The 23,434-nt window shown below is 43.2% G+C and overlaps 2 protein-coding genes across 2 annotated transcripts in view; one reads left to right on the top strand and one right to left on the bottom strand.

Annotated features, from left to right (window-relative positions):
* The window catches only part of ano8b (anoctamin 8b), a 38,410-nt gene extending 20,336 nt beyond the window's left edge, over positions 1-18,074 (top strand). The window contains 18 exon segments of the mRNA XM_035177585.2: positions 464-596; positions 4,474-4,612; positions 4,687-4,783; positions 5,006-5,122; positions 5,608-5,735; positions 5,845-6,006; positions 6,106-6,258; positions 6,454-6,580; positions 6,746-6,801; positions 6,891-6,965; positions 7,116-7,250; positions 9,168-9,415; positions 9,903-10,062; positions 10,187-10,576; positions 11,499-11,690; positions 12,476-12,607; positions 13,184-13,294; positions 14,326-18,074. Of these exon segments, the coding sequence (XP_035033476.2) occupies positions 464-596; positions 4,474-4,612; positions 4,687-4,783; positions 5,006-5,122; positions 5,608-5,735; positions 5,845-6,006; positions 6,106-6,258; positions 6,454-6,580; positions 6,746-6,801; positions 6,891-6,965; positions 7,116-7,250; positions 9,168-9,415; positions 9,903-10,062; positions 10,187-10,576; positions 11,499-11,690; positions 12,476-12,607; positions 13,184-13,294; positions 14,326-15,048 (3,278 nt within the window). The 3' untranslated portion in view covers positions 15,049-18,074.
* Positions 18,075-18,188: 114 nt separating this feature from the next.
* Positions 18,189-22,135, bottom strand: LOC118121588 (DET1- and DDB1-associated protein 1). The gene is made up of 5 exons (XM_035177589.2): positions 21,797-22,135; positions 21,128-21,208; positions 20,862-20,913; positions 20,299-20,360; positions 18,189-20,129 (listed from the first exon to the last, which is right to left on the bottom strand). Exons 1-5 carry the CDS (start codon positions 21,803-21,805, stop codon positions 20,025-20,027), a joined length of 309 nt encoding a protein of 102 aa, XP_035033480.1. The 5' UTR covers positions 21,806-22,135; the 3' UTR covers positions 18,189-20,024.
* Between the last annotated feature and the right edge of the window lie 1,299 nt (positions 22,136-23,434).

A 23,434-nucleotide genomic window follows, 5' to 3' on the forward strand; every position in this document is an offset into this window, starting at 1 on the left:
TATATATATATAATGTGTGTCAAATATATTATTGGATATTTTATATATATTGATATGTTTATTTAGGTTTCTTATTTACATGTCCCTTTACTTTACAGGGGGACAGTTGAAAAGGTGACATTGCTGTTGAACACGTTAAAACTGACTTTCAGTGTGATAGTTAATGAGACTGTGCCCACAGCATAGAGAACCCCACCCAGTCAGACACCAGGGTTACAATATTATCCCTTCAACTCTCTGAGCCACAGCTTCAACATTAGAGAATCCGGCTTGTGATCAGTTGGAATCAGTGAACCAGCTCAGACGGCAGAGAGGAAAAGTCAATGTCTAGTGTTTGTTAGTACGACACTTCGCCTCCAGCTGCCGCTCAGGAATAAACAGTGGGAGGATGGAGCAGCTCCTGTGTACCATGATGCGTGGGTATGTTGGAAAATGTGTTTCTCTTCTTCATTTCCTACCACAGACGCCACAGATGACCACACGTTACTATGGCTACTGAACCACATCCGGCTGGGAATCCCAGAGCTCATCATACAAATTCGACATCACAAGCGCACACGAGTCTACGCGTTCTTCGTCACCGCCACGTATGAAAAGTAAGAAATCTGCCCGTGACTCCCGACAGTTATTTTCCATCATTGATTCATCTGTAAATTACTGTTGCGATTAATCAGATAATAGTGAAAGATGTTGTGAAAGATGTGTCCAGATGTTTTGTCCAAACCCGCGAAATACTCCATTTTCAGTTAAATAATAGAGAAGCAGTGTATCCTTATGTTAAGGAAGGTGGATAAAGTAAACTGATAAATTATTTTAAACCTAAATCTTATCCCTCCTGCTGTATTTGACCATCAGAAATATATAACAATTAAATCAGTTTTCTCATCTGCGAATAACTGCATTCAATAATATTTTAATGTATTTCTCCACATGGGTAAACTGGAATGTCACTCAGAGAGCACATACCTCCACCAAGGCCCAACAGTCTCCTGATGAAACCACATTTAAATCCACCAGATCCAGATTTTGATTTGGATCTGCAGTCAGTCCACTAAACATGCCTGATGCTTTTCATCAAGATCCATGAAGTATTCTCTGAGAAAGCAAGGAAAATGTTGGAAAAGGCTCACAATGTTAAAGAAAGTGAAAATCTGGCCCACCCCTCCACAAAATTGCATGGAAATCGGTTGAGAAGTTTTTCTCCTGTTAACTAACAAAATGAACGCAGACAAAAACAAAACTCCCTTTGCGAAGGTAAAAATATTCCCAGCGATATAAAAAGACTCGACGGCTCCGTATTTATATTTAACCCTGCTGAACACAACCCATTTCTGCTTTTCTCTCGTGACCTGTTACAGGTAACTGCTGTTGAGGCTGTGTTTACTGTAGCTGTGTGAATTAATCACACTGTCACTCCGGACAAGACACAGACCAGAAGTTACAGCTGTAACTTTCCTCCAGAGAGACAGGAAATGAACGCACCGGCTACTGAATTATACAGTAGATCACTTCCTCCAGTAGTTTGAGCTTCAGTTATTTTTAGATGCTTCTGCCGGAGTTGGGATATTGAAGACAAAAATATCCCTGTTGTTCTGTGCTAGAGTAAAATAGTGCATTAATTTGTCATGGTTTTCATACATATATATAACTGTAGCTATAATAAGCACAGCAGTTTAGCTCCTGCACGGTGGATCATTAGTGAAGCTGCAGTGACGACAGGTGTATCAGCTCCACTCCTCTGCTGCTGCATGTGCTGCAGGTTGTCTCCAGTGTTGCAGGAAGCCGGAGGCAGGTTGAACAGTACGGTGATTGTATTCATTCTGATCACAACACACAGACACAGTGTCTTTTAAAAAGAAGATCCCAGGGGGGAATTGTGCATGAGCGCAGGGTCGTTTGCATCTCAGTGTTGACTTTGTGTGTATAAATACTGAGAAATCCAATCCAGCAGACGAGGGCAGCACTCACTGTTCCCTATTACATTTCAGCACATGACAAATGTTAAGTCCTCTCTGCTGACTGTGCATTTAACAATGAGACCAGACCTTTCCCCCGTGAATGGAGCAGGAGTGGACAGATGGCCAGAAGGAAAAGACAGGAAGAAATAAACAGAAAATGAAAGAGAAAGGCAGAAGCAGAGAGGATATGTGAGAGGATGAGGGCAGAGAGGACAAGGAAGGAGTGAGGAAAGGTAACGGGGGAGGAGAGAGAGAGAGAGAGAGAGAGAGAGAGAGGCTCAAGGAAAAATTATTTCAATCTCACTATTTCTCCTTTCTCTCTCTCTCTCTCTCTCTCTCTCTCCCATTTCTCTCTCTCTCTCACACACACAAAAACACACACACCTGCTGTCAGATGAGTTGACCTACATTTCATGTGACAGAAAAGTTAACACAGGACGTATTCCGCCCTCTCACCTTGGATAACTGTTCCTGAAGCTCTGAGACTTTCCCCTTCCCTCTTTAGTCCAGTTATAGATGTTGATAAGTTAAAGGAAAAATATCATTCAAAGTCTTGGCAAAGGTTCAAACGTTTGAACAATCTTACAGCTCCACTATCTAAAGTCTTTGTAGCAGCCGTGTAAATGTATGTATTTTGCAATTTGGATAACTGTCACCCCTGATGAATAGTGGCCAAATGTAGTCTGGTATCATTTACATCAACAAACAGGGTGAGCCTACAAAACTAGTGGTCTGGTGCTTTGCGTGACACTTTGCTTTATCTTTTAACTCGTCACCCATCTGTATCTGAGAATACAAGCTGAGGGCTCCACGCAGGCTTGTGTTCATTATGATATCATCAGAAACAGCGTTGTTTTCACACTAAGTGCTTGTTTTGAAGGAGCTCGGTAACCAGTGAGGGAATCCTGCTGTTGTTATCATGCATCATCACAGCGAGAGACTTTTTTCAGAATGGCTCTATTTATTAATTAGAAAACAACTTAAAAAGCACAGTTGCACATTTTCTGTGAGACGTCTCCTTTTCTTACCTCATGTACAATCCATTCCTCATTCCTCAGCCATGACTGGGCAGTTTGCAGCCATTCTATTTTGCTGAGAGTCTACGACCGGATATATATTTGTTGAATTAGCATAAACCTTACGTGCAGAACGGCCCCTCAGAATTCTGCTGTCTAAGCTCAGCTTGGTCCACATGCTGTGTTTGATTGCGTCTCCAAATTAGGACGAGTGTAAAAGGACGATAAAGTTTGCGATCAAATAAGAGAGGGAGAATCTCATTAAGATTCCTGGCAGCAGAAGGAGCCACACACCTCTGAGAGGCCCTGCAGTTATTGGCTTAGATTACTAAACAGTTGGTTTAAACAGATACAGCCCTGTTTTTTGCCTCCTCAGACAAGGACATTGTCTGTAACAGCTGCGCGCTGTAAACACCAGTCAGGGGTGATACAGAACCGTACACCTCACATTCCTGCTGCAATCTATCCTAGTGCTGAATGTGCCTCTCTGTCCGGCTCCGCCAAGAGCCTGGAGCTGCATGATGGATGGATGCTACAGGCTAAACTATTCATACATGTACATGTGAGGGAGGGAGAGAGGGGGAGAGAGAGAGAGAGAGGTGAGCTGAGCTGTCGGCCTGAGGGGAACAGAGGGCGTGGTGCTGCATTATTACAAAGCTGCTGGGAAGGGCATAAGGAGAGGAGAAAGGGATGATGGGATGAAGAAGGGGAGGAGGGGGGTCAATGAGAGAACTCATTGGCATGAAAGGATGGAGAGAGGGGGATGAGAGGGATGGAGGAGACAGAGTGACGGTGGAAGGAGGAGAAGGAGGAGGAGGGAGGAAGAGAAAGGGACATGGAGGAGGGGTTGTTGGGACATCTACCTCTCTATCGACCTCTCTACCTCTCTATCTCTCTATCTATCTATCTACCAACCATTGTTTTCTACGCAGATAAGATTAAGTGTATTCAGAAATGTGTTCATTTACACACAACATGACTTCAGTTAACAAATATGATGTTTTCGACAAATTAATTTATAGTTTTTTTTAAAAATGTCTGAAAATAGTCAAAGGAAATTGTAATTATGTTATGAAACAAAGAAACCCAGTAAATCCTCAAATGTGTGAAGTTCAAACGAGAGAATATTTGGCATTTTTGCTTCATTAATTCCTTAAAAAAATTATTTATTTTTAAAATAGTTGGTAATTAATTTCGACATTAATCAGGAAATATCTGGTTTTAAAGCACTTTAGTTTCTTCACCCACAGCAGGAGAAGAGCAATAACACAAGATATCAGATGTACCTTTTTTCATCCCCTGTAGGATAATTTTTTTAAATTCTTATAATAAAAACTTATATGTGCATATACTTATATTTCAATGGTACGCAACATATTCTGATACAGATTGTTAACATAAATGTGCAATATGTGCATATCAGTCACTTTCTGAAGCAAATGTTGTCGAGACAAGTTGAACCGAGCGTTTAAGGCTTGAGGTTTTTCTTTGTGCTGCAGTTTGTTGCGAGGTGCTGACGAGATGGGACTGAGGAAAGCGGTGAAGCCCGAGTTCGGAGGAGGAACGCGCAGCTTCTCCTGCGAGGAGGACTACATCTACGAGAACATCGAGAGCGAGCTGTGCTTCTTCACGTCACAGGTCAGAGTCGCTAACACGCGTATGAACATGTTCTCAAGTTACCGTGCGTGTCTCACTCCTCTCGTTTGCTGCAGGAGAGGCAGAGCATCATTAAATACTGGCTGGAAAATCTACGTGCCAAACACGGGGAGGTGCTTCACAATATCAACTTCCTGGAGGGCCAGCCAATCAGTAAGCTGCTTCTATCATCAGTACAATGTTAGTAGAGATTGGGTGATGTTTGTCTTTTTTGAGACAGAGGGGTGTTCCCTGCTCGGCTTTGGAGATAATCCCTCAGTTGGTTTGGGTTTGAGGTCATGAGGATCTCACAGTTTACTGCAGTCTGATCTCTCTGCGTTTCTGTCTTCTGTGCAAATCCAATTTATCTTCCTCTCGCTTCATTATTCTCTGCAGTCCCGGAGCTGAGTGCGCGAGGTGTGATCCAGCAGATGTTTCCTCTCCATGAGCAGAGGATCCTGGGTCAGCTGATGAAGTCCTGGGTCCAGGCTGTTTGTGAGAAACAACCTTTAGGTCAGAATCACAAAACATGAGCACAGACTGAGACAATCTAAAGCTTATATTAATCAGTTATTCCCACTTGTTTCATATCGTATGTGATAAATTACGCCATGAAGAAGTTACAAAGAACCCAGAAAATGTTTTGTGGTATCTCTGCGTCCTATTGGACTACAAACATGACCTGAAGCTTGTATAGATCAAACATAACTTAGAATCATATGGCAGGAATGTCATCATTACATCTCTACAAAGTCAGAAAATTATGTAGTTTAATTATGCATTCACTTTTCCAACCAATAGCCATTAAAGACACTAAATACAGTTTATTAGGATTAATCAATCATTTGTCCTCATACGGTAAAAATAACATGCTAATGTCTTGATGATGAAACAACTTTATTACAAAATAAAATATGTTGCCTTGTCTGACTGGGGAATAAACAGCACACACAGCGTTTTCCTCATTCTAACTTCAGTTTTTCCCTTTGTCTGTGCAGATGATATCTGTGACTATTTCGGGGTGAAGATCGCCATGTATTTTGCCTGGTTGGGTTTCTACACCACATCCATGTTGTATCCTGCTGTGATCGGCTTTGTGCTGTGGATGCTCACCGAGTCAGATCAGGTGAGTGGGAGATCCTGTCGTGGCCTCAAACATCTCTAATCACCAGCCGAAAAATATTGTATAACCTGATCACAGATTTAAGCATCTGTTTGTGTTTGGGGGCTTTCAGACGAGCCGTGACATCTGCTGTGTGGTGTTTGCCCTGTTCAACGTCGTGTGGGCCACTCTGTTCCTGGAGCGGTGGAAGAGGAGGGGGGCTGAGCTGGCGTACAAGTGGGGAACTCTGGACACGCCGTCTGAATCCCTGGAGGAACCACGGCCTCAGTTCCGGGTGAGAGAAAGTAAAAACCTTCCATCCTCCTTTTCCTCCCCTCCTCTATATGAGGTCTGTTCACACTCTTTCCCTCTCTCTGCATCTCTCTGTCTGCAGGGAGTCAAGCGCTGTAGTCCCGTAACAGGATGTGAGGAGTTCTACTATCCTCCGTGGAGGAGGCGTGTATTCAGGTGGCTGGTCAGCCTGCCCATCTGTATCCTCTGTCTCTGTTTTGTCTTCCTGGTCATGCTCATCTGCTTTGAGCTGCAGGTCAGTCAGCTGTCAGCATCTGTTGCACACGTCTCCTGCTCGTCTGAACGTAGCACTCATACTTAAAACCTTTTGAATTGCATATTTTTGTGGCGTGGTCCCTGCTAGTGAACTTCTCTTTCAAAGAACTGAAAACCAACACGTGCTTGATGTTTATTTCCTGGAGATGATGAACAAAAATCTGTGTCTCTGCAGGAATTTGTGATGGGGATCAAGGAAATGCCTCGGCTAGCTCGCTTCATCCCCAAAATAATGCTAGCCATCACTGTGACGGCATGTGACGAGGTGTACAGGAAAATCGCCTGCTGGCTCAACGACATGGGTGAGGATAAATAAAGATCTTATCTTTATTATTAAAGATAACGATGCTGTCATTCGAGATTCTTGTAAACTCTAATTTACTTTTATTTTTGCAGTATATTAAATTGTTTATGAGTCTTCAAGAGGTGCAATAAAAGATTATTCACTGTATTTTGTGTTTCAACAGAAAACTATAGACTCCAGAGTGCCTATGAGAAAAATCTCATCATCAAAATGGTTCTTGTGAGTGGCTTTTCATTACATAATATTTAAACCATATAATCTGATTATTTCCTTTCAAATATGACACCTGGCCTCTCTTTCTCTTGCAGTTTCAGTTTGTAAATTCTTATCTCAGCCTTTTTTACATTGGATTCTACCTCAAAGACATGGAGCGTCTGAAAGAGGTAAGAAACGTCTCTGTCAGTAAATCTCCAGACTCCCAACACGTGTTGTTGTAATCTCTCATTCTTAAAATCCTCTGCTCTCTTTGCTTCCATGCATTGATTCCCATAACCCTCCATCCACACATCCATCCATTTGTGCGTCTGTGGAAGATGCTGCTGGTGTTGTCTCTGTTGAGGAGTCTGCAGCGGCAGGTCCGGGTTAACCTGCTGCCCTCCCTCCTCTTCAAGATCAAGATGTTTATGATCTCTGTCCCCTGGTTCTCCAGGACTTTTCTCAGGTCCAAAGTACGAGCCCCTGTTCCTCCTCGGGGTGGGAGGTCAGAGGTCAAACTCTGACCACCCCGGGGGGGGGTTTTGCATGGCACTTTTCAACCATGAATGAATGAATGAATGAACCAGCAGCCCATTGTTTTAATTGTCTCTGTCTGGTGAAGGCTTGCTTTTACAAATTGAATTGTTTTCCATTGGCATTGAAGGATTCATATTTACGTTTAATAACTAAAACCAAATTCAGATTTTACAATATCACCTTCTCAAATATAATATGTGTCATTTTGAAAACTGACAGCAGTGACATGTGGGCCGGTTCATGCATTGATATTCTAATCTCAAGATAACTAAGTGTTAAATGACTGGTGTTTTCATTTCTGGACGACTGAGAACTCACAGCACACCCCCCACCCACCTTCCCTCCATGAAACCACCTCACCTGCATAGATGGAACATTTTTTTCAATTTCTTTTTACGTTTTTCTTCGACATGGTAATGTGGAGTCAACGTGGATTTCTTTATTTGTCTTTTCCTCTCATGCAGTCTGAGTTAATCGCTGTTTACAACTCTCACACTTACATTTCTCACCCAGTCTTGACAGTTTCTGTTCCACTCTCAGCCGGAGTGACACTTCATTCATAAACTGATAAAATCACCTGACTTCATTGTTTTCCCATGTCGTAGTACCAACTGATATACTGTACACACTTCATACTATATATACTGAACACTACATTATCACACAAGAGTAAAATAAGCAGACACGACTTTTCTTGTATTTTTGTAGTTATTCTTGATGCTGCAGTGAAATAAATAGAAAACAAAAGTAAAAATAACCTGGCTAAAACATTGAAAACACAGAAAACCATCTGGTGTTGTCAGCTTGATTCAGACTCTGACATAGCTGAGCTGACTGTTCCAGTCGGAAGCAGCGGGAGCACACGATCTCCTTTTCTCCGTTTTCCGAGGTCTCCCATCATTGACTGAAATAACATTCTGTCCGTGTGTCCTTGACTGGGATTCATTGTGGTTTGGTGTTTGCATCTTGTGCATCGGCATTATTTGACTTGGAGACGAGATGAAACGACAGTAAAGCCTTCGTGACGCAGTTCATGACAATGTTCATCCTCTGGGTTTATGTTAAACGGCTGAAGATAAACTCACTGCTTGGTTTTGAGTGTTAAAGGATGATTCTGGTGTATAAGGACATTTTGGAGAAATGAAAATAATTTAAGCTACATTTAAATGAACTAGAGCTGAATTTTTATTTGGATCTGCACCAAATTGCAGACACTCTTAAATATCAGTTCCCTAAACAAGATTTTTTTCCCCGTCAAGATCCATTAATTATTTTCTTAAAAATCAATGAAAAGGTTGAAAAACACCCGTCCAATGTTTAAGAAAGTGAGAAAAAAAGATTCCTCATCATACCCCAGTTGTAATAAACCAGAAGTATATTCTTAATTAAGCATATTGGTTCTAAAGTATATGATTTGCATTTGTTTGGTATGAGAGTTACTGAAAGGCTTCTAATGCTCATGTTCATCAGTGAAATATGCTTTCAGAGCTGTTGGAGCATTTTCCCACAGTGGATTAGACGCTGTGATGTTGGTTCTTTCAAATATATTACACTTCTGGACACATCCCAAGGAAGTCATGACATTTTTAATGCTCTGGGAAACGCTCCGCAGCAGGCCTCTGTCTTACGTGATTTGCTTGTGGATAAAGTCTGCATACATAAGTGTGTTAGGATTGATTTGTTGCATTAAGAGTGTGTCTCCCACTGCCCCTCTCAGCCTGGGAGTCTATTCTCTGTCCAGCCGGTCCTCTTTGTTCCTTTTGCATCCCGAGCAGTTTGCATTTTGTTTTCCAGGGAGGCATTTCTTTAAAATGTTCTGATCAGTCATGACTGTTTCTCTGCGTCCTTCTCAGATGCTGGCCACTCTGCTCATCATACGCCAGTTCCTTCAAAATGTGAAGGAGGTGCTGCAGCCTTATCTGTATGAGCGCCACAAGCTGGGCGAGCTCTCACTGCGAGCCATGTGGGACCTGCTGCTCTCAGTGCTGCTGAAATATGCCCGGCTGGCAGCTGGGAAAGCCCAGGTCTCTCCCACTGACCAGCACATGCCGGGACCTGGACTGAGGGGCACGCGGCCTGGGCTGGGGCAGCCAGACAGGAGGTCAGACTCATTACTTACATTACATTTTACATAAAAAATGTGTTCAACTTCTATATAATTAGCTGTATTTGTGTGAAATTAGTCCTTTTAAAAATCGATCAAAATGAGCCTGTTGTTTTCCGATACGCATATACGATAAATAAAAGCTTTTATTATCCTGCAGAGAAGATGCATTTATGTTTGTTTTATTTGCAAATATTGTTCTTTTTTATATTTATCGCCCAATATATTGTTGCTAAATGTTTTACTCCAAAAATCCATATTGATGGGGCTTAAGACGTATACATCAACACGTAAAGTATAAGTCACTGCAGACAGACCTGCTTCTGTTCAAACAGACGGACACGTATCTACCGTTGTCTGTGCACACACATACAGTTATGATTCACGTTGGGGTTAGACACTGAGCTGTTGACAAAAACACAAGTTTTTTGTTATTTTTTACACGTTTTGTCTGACGTGTGTTGGTCTCTTCGACTCCTCTCAGGGAGAAGAAGTGTTTAAACGGGGGGTGCGGGGTGCCCGATGAAGAGGAGGGAGGTGAGAGGGACGAGGCCGACAGTGGGAGGTTCAGCGAAGGAGAGACGGAGGAGGAAAGTCTGATCGACTGCGGTTTGAAGCTGAGGAAGGTCAGCTTCATAGAGAAGGTAAAATACACTGTGATAACATAAATGTGACTGTTAATCTGCTTATACTGTTTTTTAATATAGTCTTTATTATTAATGGTGTTTTTTGCTGATCTGTGATGATGATGATGATGATGATGCTCAGGTGGACAGAAGACCCGTCTGCACTGGACCCCCCATAGACAACAGTTACCTGGATGAAGGGAGCCCCACCATGGTGGAAAAGGGAATGGACCCGTCCTCTGTGTTTGAAATGTGTGACGACGACGACGATAATGACATCCATGATGTGAAGGAGGCTGGTGGGGGAGGGACAGGTGCGGCTGAGGGAGTTAATGCTGCTGCCGCTGCTGCTGCTGCTCCACTTCCCTCTGGCTCTGAGAGCAGCACGTCACTGCGACACAGGAGAAGAGGCAGGAGCACGGAGAGACCCGAGCCTAAAACCAAAAGGGAATCGTGGATGGACCCCCCTGCAGAGAGGGAGAGCACCACGCTCACTCAGGCTGAGATGGAGAGCTGCATGCAGACTTATGCTGTAAGGAGGAAACACCTCGTCTGTGAACTGCGGACAGTGTGTCAACAGATAGACGTCGTATTTGTCACCCTGGGTGTTACCCTCATATCAGGACGATTAGTTGAAATAACACTTGGCACAGACCCAGGAAAGACTGATGTTAATTGGCGAAGCAGAGCAAAGAAAACCGCACTATGTGTATTTTGTCATTTTCTTTTTGCAGTTCAAACAAACTTGCAAATCATTACTAATCATCATTGCTGCAACTTCTTTAGCAAACACACAAGAGTAAATTGAGTACAAGCCAAAACCCTGCATCACTATGAACACAGGGGACACACTCGGGAAGTAGATCTACTTTTCTGTGACGTTCCCAGCAGCGAATTCTGTGTTTCATTTTGGTCAGATTATTTCTGAGGTTATTTCTGTTTGAGTAGATTATTTGAAAAGCTGATTGACCCTTGTTTTCTAAATGTCTCATAACAGAAGCATGAGAGAAACACCCAGACTGACAAATTCATCTGAGCGGTTTTCTATGAAAGTTAGATCGCAGAAAGTTTCTCTGTAGATCGGTCAGATTATGACGCCATAACATAATCAGAACAGATAGAAAATAGCTACTTGATGTTGTATAATAGTAGAGAACAACCTTCTACTGCATGTTGTCTGCTGGGGAACTCGCTGGCATTCTCCTCATACTTAGTTCAGCACTGCAACATGAATCCAACAGAATCCATCAGCCTTCAGTGACACGACCGCACAAGAGCCCAGAGTGTGATCTGAATAACAACTGTTGTTTCAGAAAAATGCGAAGCTATCACCTTTCTTTTCTGTTCTTTTGCTCATTGATTTGCTTCAGTCAAACAAATTCTTCTTCTCTATTAGTGAAATGTTGACATTCGGACCAGAGCTGTGGTGCAATGATCTATTTTGTCCCTCCCAGGACACCTTCCAGGACTACCAGGAGATGTTTGTCCAGTTCGGATACGTGGTGCTCTTCTCCTCAGCGTTCCCCCTGGCGGCCATGTGCGCGCTCATCAACAACATCATCGAGATCCGCAGCGATGCCTTCAAGCTCTGCACCGGCCTGCAGAGGCCGTTTGGACTCCGAGTGGAGAGCATCGGCCAGTGGCAGGTGAGTGAAGACATGAGCTCATGAGCTTTTTCTGCCAAGCCTGAACGTCAGCTGAATTTATTGTCACTCAAAGACAACTAGAAATATTGAACCTTGACTACTGTATGGAACAGTGGCATTGGAGTTTATCAAGCACTAACATCAGGCTGAAAACTAGCACTTAACCACGGGTAATTGGCCACTTTATCACCAAATTGCATATACAGTACATGTATTAAGATCAAATAAATATAACATGTATACAGACATTTTCTGCAAATTGCTCACATTGAACACAGGCAACATATCCGTTCTTATATAGTTGAAAGTTGTATATTTGTTACTGTACAGTACTGAATAAAGATCACCTCATTTAAAATCCTTATTTTGATTCACAAAATCCATATCATTATCCAAAACCGCACCATATTTGACTTTATTCATAGACATTAACACTCTGTACATGTCTGATTTTTTTTTTTTTATAGAGATCTCTGCATTATGTCTTGATAAATTCCCCCACAATTTCAAAAACGCCCGATCTCACAATGTTTTCAAATTCATGGAGTCGCCACTTAATGGAATCCACTCCAAAAATCAATGGGTTCTTGTTTGGCCCGTACTCCACCCTTCCACTGAGTTTCAGGAAAATCAATTCTGTAGTTTCGGCGTAATCCTGCCAACAGTCGGACAAACAGCCACGAACCTGAACTCAATATAAAAGCTCCCTCTGTTCTCAGCAAATCACAAAATCGTTTTTTTAAGAAACAACAAAGCTGCAACCTGTTCTCTTGTCTCGTGCACAGACTGCAATGGAAGCCATGGGCCTGATCGCCATCATAGTGAACTGTTACCTGATTGGTCAGTGTGGTCAGCTGCAGCGTCTGTTCCCGTGGCTCAGCCCGGAGATGGCCATCATCTCCATCGTCATCCTCGAGGTTTGTTCCCGCTCGTCACTCAGAAGGACTCCGAGCTTTTTCAAACTTTACCTCTGGAACTCTTCCAACACCACCCCCCCTTTTCTAATGACCCCAGCACAAGGTGTACGCTTATCAGAGTATGTGCCAGATATTTTGTTTGCAAATCCATTTACAACTTTATGTTTTGTTTTTCTATCTGTAAAGACTTTGGACGATTCATTAAATGCTACAGATATTTTCAAAAGAATGTTAAGAAGAAGATGTGTTGGTCGGTCAAAAATATTCATATACATATATTCTGAACATAGAGTATGTTCACTGATTGTCCATAACTGAGTATAAAGCTCCCTCCGTGTTTCTCCTGCTTCTTGGAACATGCTCTGGTTCACGTTGGCTCTGTCAGCCATGCACTCTGTGGCTCTATTTTTGGAAAAGGGTAAACAGCCCGCAGCTCTGTCTTGGCCTGGTAAAGGAGTCGGGCCGATCAGGAGGAGAATCTCACAGCCCGATGTTTGTTTGGTGCTCTGTTTCTGACCCTGGTTGTACTGTATTAATGTCGTGGTTTTAAGTCTCTGCCTTCCTGTTTGTCTGCAGCACTTTGCCATTCTCCTGAAGTACATCATCCACGTGGCCATACCTGACATCCCTACATGGGTCCGAGAGGAGATGGCTAAACTGGATTATCAGCGCAGGGAGGCCTTCAAGGTAAATGAGGAGACTTATTTATATTAATTAATTAATTAAAATGTCCATTAAAGAGAGATAAAGTTCAAGATCAAGAACTTTTCAGGCAGATTGAACAAGGCCTCAAAATATTACCTCTAACTGTAACGTAATAAAACTAGAAGAACACTCAGTAGAGCAAAAGTCTCAACAGTCCCCTCATGAAGCCACATTTAAATTTACTAGATCCAGATTTTGATTTGTGTCTGCAGCAGATTGTAAACTATCATATATGTCAGTCCTCTAAAAGTGACATTTTTTTCTATCAAGATCCATAAATTATTCTCTGAGAAATCAAAGAAAATGTTAAAGAATTTCTGGATCTGCACCAAAATTGTATTGGTTCTTCCTTGGGTCATCCCTCACCCATCCACAAAATGTCATGCAAATCAGTAAATTAGTTTTTCATAATCCTGCTGACAATCAAATAACAAACTTATAAACAAATGTACAGATTTTTTCTCATCAAGATTTTGCGTAAACCATAAGCGCATGAAAACAGGAGTTAAAAAGGAATCGTCTGATGACCCAACCTCTCTGTCATAAAACATAGTTTAAGAACGTGAAAAGAATCCCGGATACATTTTTTAATCTGCATGAGTAATAAAATTTGAAATTCTCTTCTTAAACCCGGCCCCAATCCTTCCTCCAGGTTTGGTGGAAATCCGTAAAATAATTTTTCGTGTAATCCTCCTGAGAAATAAACCAACAAACTGATGCGGATGAAAACATCACCTCCTTGGCAGAAGTAGAAAACATTCAGTTCTGCGACGCTGCACTTTTCTTTTTAGTGTTTCATTCTGCTGATACTTTAACAACAACACATTTGAGAAATACAATATCTACGACATAGCAAAGAGAATAAGGTGTAGTTGTGCCCTGCAGTGCTAATGCAGGCTTATTACTACAGTAAGGTATTTGTTTGATTGTTGCCACTGCAGTATTGTAAAGGTTTGCTGGGTTACTGCTGATTCTGATAAATATATCGTGGCGATGTTTCCCTTCCTCTGCAGAAGCACGAGCGACAGGCGCAGCAGCATTACCAGCAGCTGCAGAGGAGGAAGAGGGAGGAAGAGGAGAGGCAGAGGCAGGCGGAGCACATGGCCCGGAGGGAGAGGGAGCGGGACGACAGCAAGGGTGACTCCTCTGGGGATCACCACCATGACAAAAGTCACGGCAGCAAATCGCGGGCCGGGGGTGGAGGAGGGGGAGGAGGCGGGGGGTCCGACAAACCCAAGAGGCCCAGCTCTCTGCTGGCCAACAACAACGTGATGAAGCTGAAGCAGATCATCCCGCTGCAGAGCAAGTTCTCCTCGGGTGGCGCCCGCTCCCCGCAGTCACCCACCAGCAACGAGCCAAAGCTCCCTGGGTTCCTGAGCTTCAAATTCCTCAAGTCACCTGAGAACAAGAAGGAAGGTGTGGCGTCTGCCGCCTCAGCCAACAATTCCACCGCATCGGCATCATCATCATCTTCATCATTAGGTAGCAGCTCTCAGGAGCGTTCTCAGTCACCCAGCAAAGCCTTCAACCCTGGGAAACTGTTTAACTTTGGGAAATCCGAGGGAGGGACGTGTGTGAACGGGGCGGCGCTGCCCAGACCCGGGGAGGGGGCATCAGAAAGACACATTTCCAGGTCTGACTTGAACGGCGTTCCAGACGAGATCCCCTCGCCCGGAGGGGAAGACTCTGAGAACGGACCTTCAACAGTTGTGGACGCGGCCGGCTCTAAAGTTTAGTCGCTCCAGAGAGAACAAAACTCGTCTCGGCTGAGGAAGCGACGTGTTGAGAAGCCTGACCCACCTGCTGAATCGTCCTAGGTGGCGTGTAGACGTACCTGAAGCAGGGAGAGGAAACGATGAGATGATGAGAGGTGACTGGTGTGTTGGGTTATTTTGCTGAGGGACAAAAAAAACTGGCTTTATGAGAAAGACGTTGCTACGATGACTGAATAAACACACATGCACACACACACACACAATCCTTTACACACACAGACAAACATACAACCCCTTCCTTGTCTGCAATACATAAAGAAATGCATGAGCTGCGTTTCTTATATTTTCAAGCCTTTAAAGCAGAGAGCTGTGTTTCTTGATTTTTCTTTTTCTAGTCAGAAATTGTAAGCATCTCTGTGGCCTCCCACTCGGACATATCAGCTTGCTGCGGAGGAAAAAAGATTAAAAAACCTGGTGTGAAAGGATCTACGATTGTACATGCGATTAACTACTGAGAGTGTTCTTTAGCCGTCACAACACCGGTGATCATCACCAGTGAGGAATTCTAGGGCCCCTCACTTTTGTGTTGAAGTGGGTAAAAAAAAAAAAATGTAAAAGCAATACCAATCAGTGTTTTTAATTATTCCTATCAATCATCACCCAAACCCTCCCTTTATGAACATCCCCGATAAATCACCAGCTTTATTTTCAAAGCAGAGGTGACGTCCTCCCACACGCGGTCCCGACCTGTGGCAGAGTCAGATTTGTTCCAAGAGAAAGAAGTCGAGCTGTCGCATACCAGTGTTTCCCCCAAAAGATGGAGTGAAAGAGAGACCAGAAAAGGCAAATAAATAAATGAGTAAAATAAAGCAGACGATGGGGATTTTGCAAAAAATTAAAAAGGAACCTGGAGCCCAGAGGCCTGAGCGCCGTTCTCCATCCACGCCTGTAGAACATCTTGTAGGCAGACGGAGCTCCATTCCACACACTCCAACCAGACTTGGCAAAACGAGCGAGTTCAAGAAACAACAACATTTGCACTAAACCTCGACGCCCTGCATAGAAGCAAACCTCTCTCTACCCTGGAGAGAGAGAGAGCGCTGACACCAGCCTGCCTCCTGACATTATGCAAAAGCTGGATTGTTTGTTTCCCTCCTCTCACCCGTCCCTGCTCTCAGCTACTATGGAACTTTCCTAAATATTCAGAAGAGGCTTTTAGAAAAAAAACAAAAAACAAAAAACAATAGCTGCTCTTATTTTATGTTGAGCTTTATCTTTTTTATACGCATCATTTGCTGATGATGGAGATTTTCTTTCTTTTTTTTTTAACCAAAGTGTTATTTCATTCGGATTATACTGTTATCCAATCATGTATTTTCTGTAAATTCTGTTTATCGTGCACTTCGGCGCCGTTTGTAAAATAGATGTTCCTCAAAGTACGGAAGCCCATCATCGTCTACCATTAATTAACCGGTATTTCACTTCTATAGTCTCCCCAGAAGGGGGCGCCACTGAACAGTTTAAACACAAATGGGTACATAGTCAACAACGAATTGAAATAAGCAGTTAGTCATCTGACTTGTGTGGTTGCAGCAGGACTGTGAAAGGGAAATGAATCATGGCGTCTAACACAGCAACGAAGGTGTCGGTGGCCATCGCCCTCTGGGTTGAGACACAGTAACATTAACTATGCATTTCCACGCCGTCACCTCTGGCAATGATTTTGGCAATAACCGAGTTGTTGAAGACTATTAACCCCCCCCCCACCTGCAGCACCACTTCCTTCTGCATTACCCCGAGCCAGACTCTATGCATCTTTTGTTTTTTTACCGTCCAGTAAGAGCTCTGCCAGCCCCGTCTCATATTTAATGTGCGGAAACAGTTAATCTCATCCATCCACAGCTTTGTGTTTACAGAATCGACCCGTCCTAGGGGTGCTGACGACACCCAGCTTCAAACTGTTTTTTATGTTCCGTCGCTGCTTTCATAACTTTACAGTAAGCAAAGTCCACCTCTTAGTCATGCGCCTAAATAGAATTCAGAAACGTACTTCCACAGAAAGACAAAAATATCTTGCTGACATTGAATGCAATAAGGGAATAGGACGTCTGTGTGGTCGCAGTGTCGTGTGACTGTAAATCTGCAGTATGTTCTTTTTATATCTGGAAGTTATTGTTCTCTGTGCGTGTAAAATGAGAAGAGAACATGCTGAAAGACATTTGATATCCCCGGTGTCTCTTTGTTTTGTTCTCACTGGAAAACTTCAGAACAAGAGCTGAGCTTAATTTCATCCAAACCTTTATTCTTGCAGCATCAGGGACGAATAAATGATGCAACAGAGTCGATTCATCATCGTTTGGGTGTTTTTGTAGAGAGGACAAGCCGGTGTCCTGATGGAGGCAACTGGAGTGAGAGGGCAAACATGAGGGCGTTCGCTGACTCCGGCAAATCGCATGGGAGTTCAGATCAGGCCTGGATTTGTATGTAGTTCCTCCTTAATCAGGGAGAACTGGGCACAATTAACCAATTTTCATCCTTGAGTTCTTGTTAGCAGCAACAAATTTTGCATATTGTTTTAACGGAGGTCTTTAAATTTGCATGAATTGAAGTAAAGTAACATGTTAGTGACTCGGGCCAAGCACAGGCGTCAGCTCAGACTCATCAGTCGTCTTTAATTCACTATCAAAGCAGCAGCTCTCGTAGGAATTTAGTGTATCCACACTTTACAAGTCAAATCAGTGGGAAAGGACTGAGTGAATTTAGCAAATGTTCTGTCTACTGGACGATGATAAGTGTCTGTGAACAGGTGAGATTCTCACCACAGCTACATAAAAAAAAAAACCTGACCCTCAACCTCGAAGTTTAAGAGAAGTCATCTTTGTGGAAGCCTCACTTACTGAACATCACATGCTCTTCCAATGTACCACTGTACAAAACAAATCTTTTAAAGAAAAATACTGGGAAATGGGACTATTTATTTCTTTTAATTTATTTTGTCATATTTTTGTAAGACCTGAAAAATAGTTAATAAAACTATTTCAAATGCATTTTATGTGTTGTGACTCATTTCTTTTTCTCCTTTGAAGACAAACCTCAAGGTTAGGACATGCATGCGTCAAGGATTTTAACTGCATTTTAAAGCACCACATGACAAAGAAAACCCCAGTTTCAATCCAGTTTTATTTCAGCAAAGCTAAAAAGAACACATCTTATCTAACACACATGAGATGGGGGCAAGGCCTGGGGTGGAGTAGTAGAACAGTCTATCAGAGCAGAAGCATAACATGGTTCTTCGCTTCAATAACAGATGGTGTATTTATACTGCAGGTAGGAAGATGACCGTCCACGCTGTCGACCCACACTGCAGCATCAACCAATAAAAGGACAGGACGCTTTAATGTGACTGATGCGCGGTGGTAAGAAAACATTTTTAAAAAGAAAAGAAAAAAAGCTTCATTAAGTCATGTACAGTAAGACTGATGCAAAACTGAATCTCTGGAACAAGGCAGGATGGCGACAGCACTTGGCTGTGCATGCTTATTGTGCATTCTATGGCTGAAATTATAACGCCCCCCTTCAAACCCCCCACCCTCGTGTTCATCGAAGCCAGCTCTCAGATTCAAACCATGCGGGGCTGTCGTACTGACGGGGCGAACAGAACAGCCATCCCCAGCAGAGAGTCTGAACCGCGCTGACAGGTTGTAAGGCCTCCAGGCTAAAACCTCCTGCAGTCACGTGAGATAACACCGCACCCCCGCACCCCCTCACTCTTATTACCGGTCCATGGATATGAAACCCAGCCATGAAAACATCAACATGCGAGAAGAGGTCACGTCCGCCCGGCTCTCAACACTCACAAGGGTGATTTTCTATTGTATCCACAGGTGTGTAATATTTTACAAAAAATGCAGACACAAAGATATTCCATCTGTTATTGGTAATTATTTACACACAATGTATTATTTTTCATACATTACTATACATATTCTTCTTCACTATCTGTGCTGTTGCCGAGTGGTGCAGCTGGAAACCCAACAACACGATAAACACTTTCATATCTGGATGTAACTTTTCCCATCTTTTTCATCCTAAAACTGAAACTCAAGGCCTTTCTTACTTACTACCTTCGACCGGCCAGAAGGTGGTGCTAGATGTAAAAAATATTTCTCAGAGCCACAACACAACATTTTTCCTACAGAGCACAAGTCCCAGGATAGAACGACGATATGCATATTCACCATAAACACACATCTAAGGGAAAGAGTTGCTTCTACTTTGTGCTGTTCTTCACAGTGCGTTCTTGGTTCTGTTGATTCTGACAGTGTGGAGAAATGTGGCAATGCCCCCGTGTGGTCGCAGAGTGGGCAGTGAAACCGAGAGGGCGGGCACTGTGGCTGGCAGGAAGCTCGTTGCCGTACGTAAAAAATAAAAGTTATCATAATAAAATTAAAACAGTAACAAAAAATGTTATCGTTGCACTAATCAGTACAGACTCTCCAGGAGGCAGGAGGCTACACGAGTCATGTATGAGACTGATTTTTAGGGTATAGTTTCATCTGTCAAGTCCATCGCTGATCCTAAATCTACTCCGACACGTTTTCAACTATTGACTCAGCTCTCACCCACACACACACACACACAGTACAACGCACAAGAAACCCACAATCACAGCTCAGCATGCATACAAGCATATACATTTATACTCACACACACAGGGAATAGCCAACATTAATTAACACCCGTATAAGGATCCCTCGCTGATGTTGGTTTTGCTCTGTCGATCTTTTCATGCACTCAAATCTTTACACCAGGAAAGGCTGCTTTGTTGGTAGGAATTCCCCTAATTCTTTGTGTGAGATTCTGGCATCCTGCCATAGTATTCGGGTCGGATTATCCTTTGAATTTGTTGGTTTGTATTAGCTATACCCTGTGCACGCAAACACACACGTCCATTCACACATATATATACACACACACACACACACACACGCGCACATTTACGAGTCCTCATTCATCTCTTGGCTATCTGTCCTGGCGATCTTCCTTGGGGGTGCCGGGCTGTCCCCCTCACCTTGTTCCTGTTCCCTTTTCTTTGCTGCATTCTGTGTGACACAGAGAATCATACAGCAATCAGTAAATTCAGTTTGTTTTTTAATAATAATAAAACTACCAAACACCAAAGATTGTTCAAGGTAAAGACCTAATATAAAAAAGTTACAGTCAATAATTGAAGACTTAGGTTATAAACTCTAAACAAGTGCACCATCTCACCTTTTTGTCCCACTGCTGATGGAGGTAACGCAGGAGGATGTTGGTTTTCTCTGTTACAATAACTGTAGAAACACAGAAAATAAATAATTTTAGCCTGATTAGTCTCCACAAAACAATCATGGTATGGATTTGATAAATAGACATTTATTAAAAACACATCAGTGGTTCTAAATTCCCTTTGTAAATTCTAACCCTCAGTGAAGCTAAAGTGACTTGATCATCCCCTGGTGGCTGGCTGCAGTATAAGTTATAAATCCTGCCTCCTCTATGTTAGTGGACAGGACATTAGCCAAACTAAAAAGTCAAAGCACACGTACATACATGTTTTCTCCAAGATGATATCTGTGATTTTCGGTAGCTCTTATCACACTGATGTTTGTTCAAGTGATCATTTTTTTCTGGTAAGTTTAATGCAATAAAAACAAGGTGAAACGTCATGATTGACAGTGTTCTTATGTGGGTTATTTTGGCTTGATTTTCTGGTGGAAGGAGGTGGACACATATCGTCTATCTAAATATACAGTCTAAGACATATGTATCCAGGCTATTTACTGTGAGCTTACTCTGTTCAGAGGGGTATTCACGTGTTGGCAGGTACACAGAAGGCCTTCGATTCTGTAAAACAGGTCAGTAAGAGGTTACAAAATGCAGCTGTGAGTTCTTCTCAAGCAACATTTTGTGTATTAACTTAAGTAACAAAGTCAGTATCGTTTATTTGATGTGTCGGAAAACATTTTATGAAATAAAAAGATAAACATATAATCCAAAGCAAATATTCAGTGGGCCAAGTGACAGTCTGGTGAAATACATATCGTCGTAGGATACTCACAGATGCTTTACAAACAGAGTCTGCATGAAATCTGCTGAAGTTGCTCTTATTGTAGACAGGAAGTCCCTTCAAGAAATCCGCCTGTGGGGGGGGAGAGAGTGGTTTGATAAATGTATTTTTCTTCCATCAGGCAGTTCATGAGAATCTCAACAAGGCTGCAAGTCTCAGGCCATGTGTCCTGTGACCTCCACACATATTAACACCTGTAACGAACAGACTGCTGCCATTCACCTGTGGCAGTGCACATGGGCAGTGTGTGTGTGTGTGTGTGTGTGTGTGTGTGGTCAGGAGGTTTCTAGTACAGGTGATTGACAGGTGGAGGTGTCCCTGTTAATGTGGATGGAGGATAACCGGCTCGGTGCCGCTGGGCGTTCCCTCATCTCAGAGACCCCTGCTGGACACGGGGCCCCGCGGCTCTGCCCCTCACCGACCTCCGGCGACAGGAGGAGGTGATGCCCGATGAACTGCACGACGAGCGGCTTCAAACGAGCGAGCCCGAGCCCAGCGGAGACAGATGCCGGCTCGGCCTCGGTAAATGCATTTCAAGCAGGAGGAGCAGGTGTGGCTAGCAGCTAGCTCGCACTTAGCACGTTCGCTGTTCCTACATGAACCAACAGGAGCTGGGAGACATGGTGCGTGTGTGTGTGTGTCTGTGTGTGAAATGCGAACCTTCTCCATGATGTCTCCAGAAACGTCGAACCACCGACTCGTGGGCTGTGTCTGTTGTCGTGATGGCAGAGGCGGTGTGTTACGGTTAGCCGCGCTAGCTTCGCGGCTAGCTCACCTTAGCCGACTGTCCTGCCGGCTCCTCCTGGCGCACAAAGACGACGAGCTTCAGGCACACGTTGTTGTTGTTTCCATCCTAGATCCACGTGTCCGTGAGAATAAGGGACAAGACAACGAGGAAGACGAGACAGTGGACGTCAGGACATGAGTTTAGCAGAGCGGCTTCCACAGGACTCTTGCAGCTAGCATGATGGTAGCTTCCGCAGCACCGCCCCGAGAGCGCCCATTGGCCTAGGCTTGCATCCACGTGACCGCAGCTCGACCAGACAGCCAATCATCGAAGAGAAAGACAAGCTAGGTGAATAACTAGGTGATCTGCTCTGCACATGAGGAGCTCCGTCATAAAAACACCAGCAGCTACTGGTCACACCGTTTAACAAGTGCTCTGTTCTATTCTATTCTATTACAATCTATTCTATTCTATTTCATTATGTTCTATTCCATTCTATTCTCTTCTATTCTAGTGGAGTCTATTCTCTTCTCTTCTCGTCTCTTCTCTTCTCTTCTCTTCTCGTCTAGTCTTAAGTTTATTCCAACTGTACAAAAGTACAACCCCAAAATGATTGAGGCCTTATGTTCTATTCTGCCATTTGTATTTGTTTGGTTTTCAGAAGTACACGATGACACATCCTGTAATTTAACTTTGCTTGGTGGCCCATCTGGTGACTTTATGAGAGGTTTTGTGTGTGAGTGGAAAAACCAGGTCATCTTGTGAAAGAGAACAACAGTCCTTGAAATTCCCTGTAAGTGAAAAGAATCAAGTTGTTTGCTTTAAACCTGGAGATTCACCAACGTTCAAAAAATATAAGAATATATAGTATTTAACACTTCATGGTTTAGTTTAAAGATCCTCGCCTGACATGTTTTAAGACAAATGACATTCTTAGAACTAGGGCTACGTTTTAGCACTGAACGGGCCCGAGCACACGCAACTCGGGACCTGTTGCTGTTGGTGGAGAGAGCGATCGGCGAGCAGGCACACGGCTCTGCGTTGCATGCGTTTTGCGCACTGCGGGAAGGATAAACGCTTCACTTCCTGCATCTGTCACGAGACGTCGATCCTTGCCTGCTAATTGCGCATTACGGTCCACGGTATCAATTGCAGTTCACACAGTGAAAATTGTATGTAAATCGAATAATAGTTGTAAAACAAAGCTTACTTCCTGTTGCCAGTAGGTGGCGCCATCACTATTATTACATACAGACTAATAGATCTGTTCAAGTAGGGGCTCTGATGTAGCGTGAGCAATTTTATGTCGATTGGACAATGTTACAACAACTTTATTTTCACACTGATCAGTAGGTGGCGCTATGAACTTGCACTAATATTAATATATGGAGCTGTTCAGGTCAGGATTGTGAGCAATTCGAGGTAGTTTATATCTCCATCTTGTTGAGATGACATTCATCTCAATATGAAGTTGATCTGATGAAAGCCCTGGGACAAGTTCGTCAAAGTAAAAATGTGGAAAATGTGGAAAATGGCCACTAAATCCAAAATGGCGTGCTTCCTGTTGTGTT

The sequence above is a fragment of the Hippoglossus stenolepis genome, chromosome 14, assembly GCF_022539355.2.
Source record: "Hippoglossus stenolepis isolate QCI-W04-F060 chromosome 14, HSTE1.2, whole genome shotgun sequence".
NCBI lineage: Eukaryota > Metazoa > Chordata > Actinopteri > Pleuronectiformes > Pleuronectidae > Hippoglossus > Hippoglossus stenolepis.

Excerpts from the sequence above, each read along its gene's own strand:
- LOC118121588 (XM_035177589.2), bottom strand. Across the intron at positions 20,914-21,127 it reads ACTCTGTTTGTAAAGCATCT|AATCGAAGGCCTTCTGTGTA; the intron begins GTGAGTATCCTA and ends CCTGTTTTACAG. Across the intron at positions 20,130-20,298 it reads ATCAGCAGTGGGACAAAAAG|AATGCAGCAAAGAAAAGGGA; the intron begins GTGAGATGGTGC and ends TGTGTCACACAG.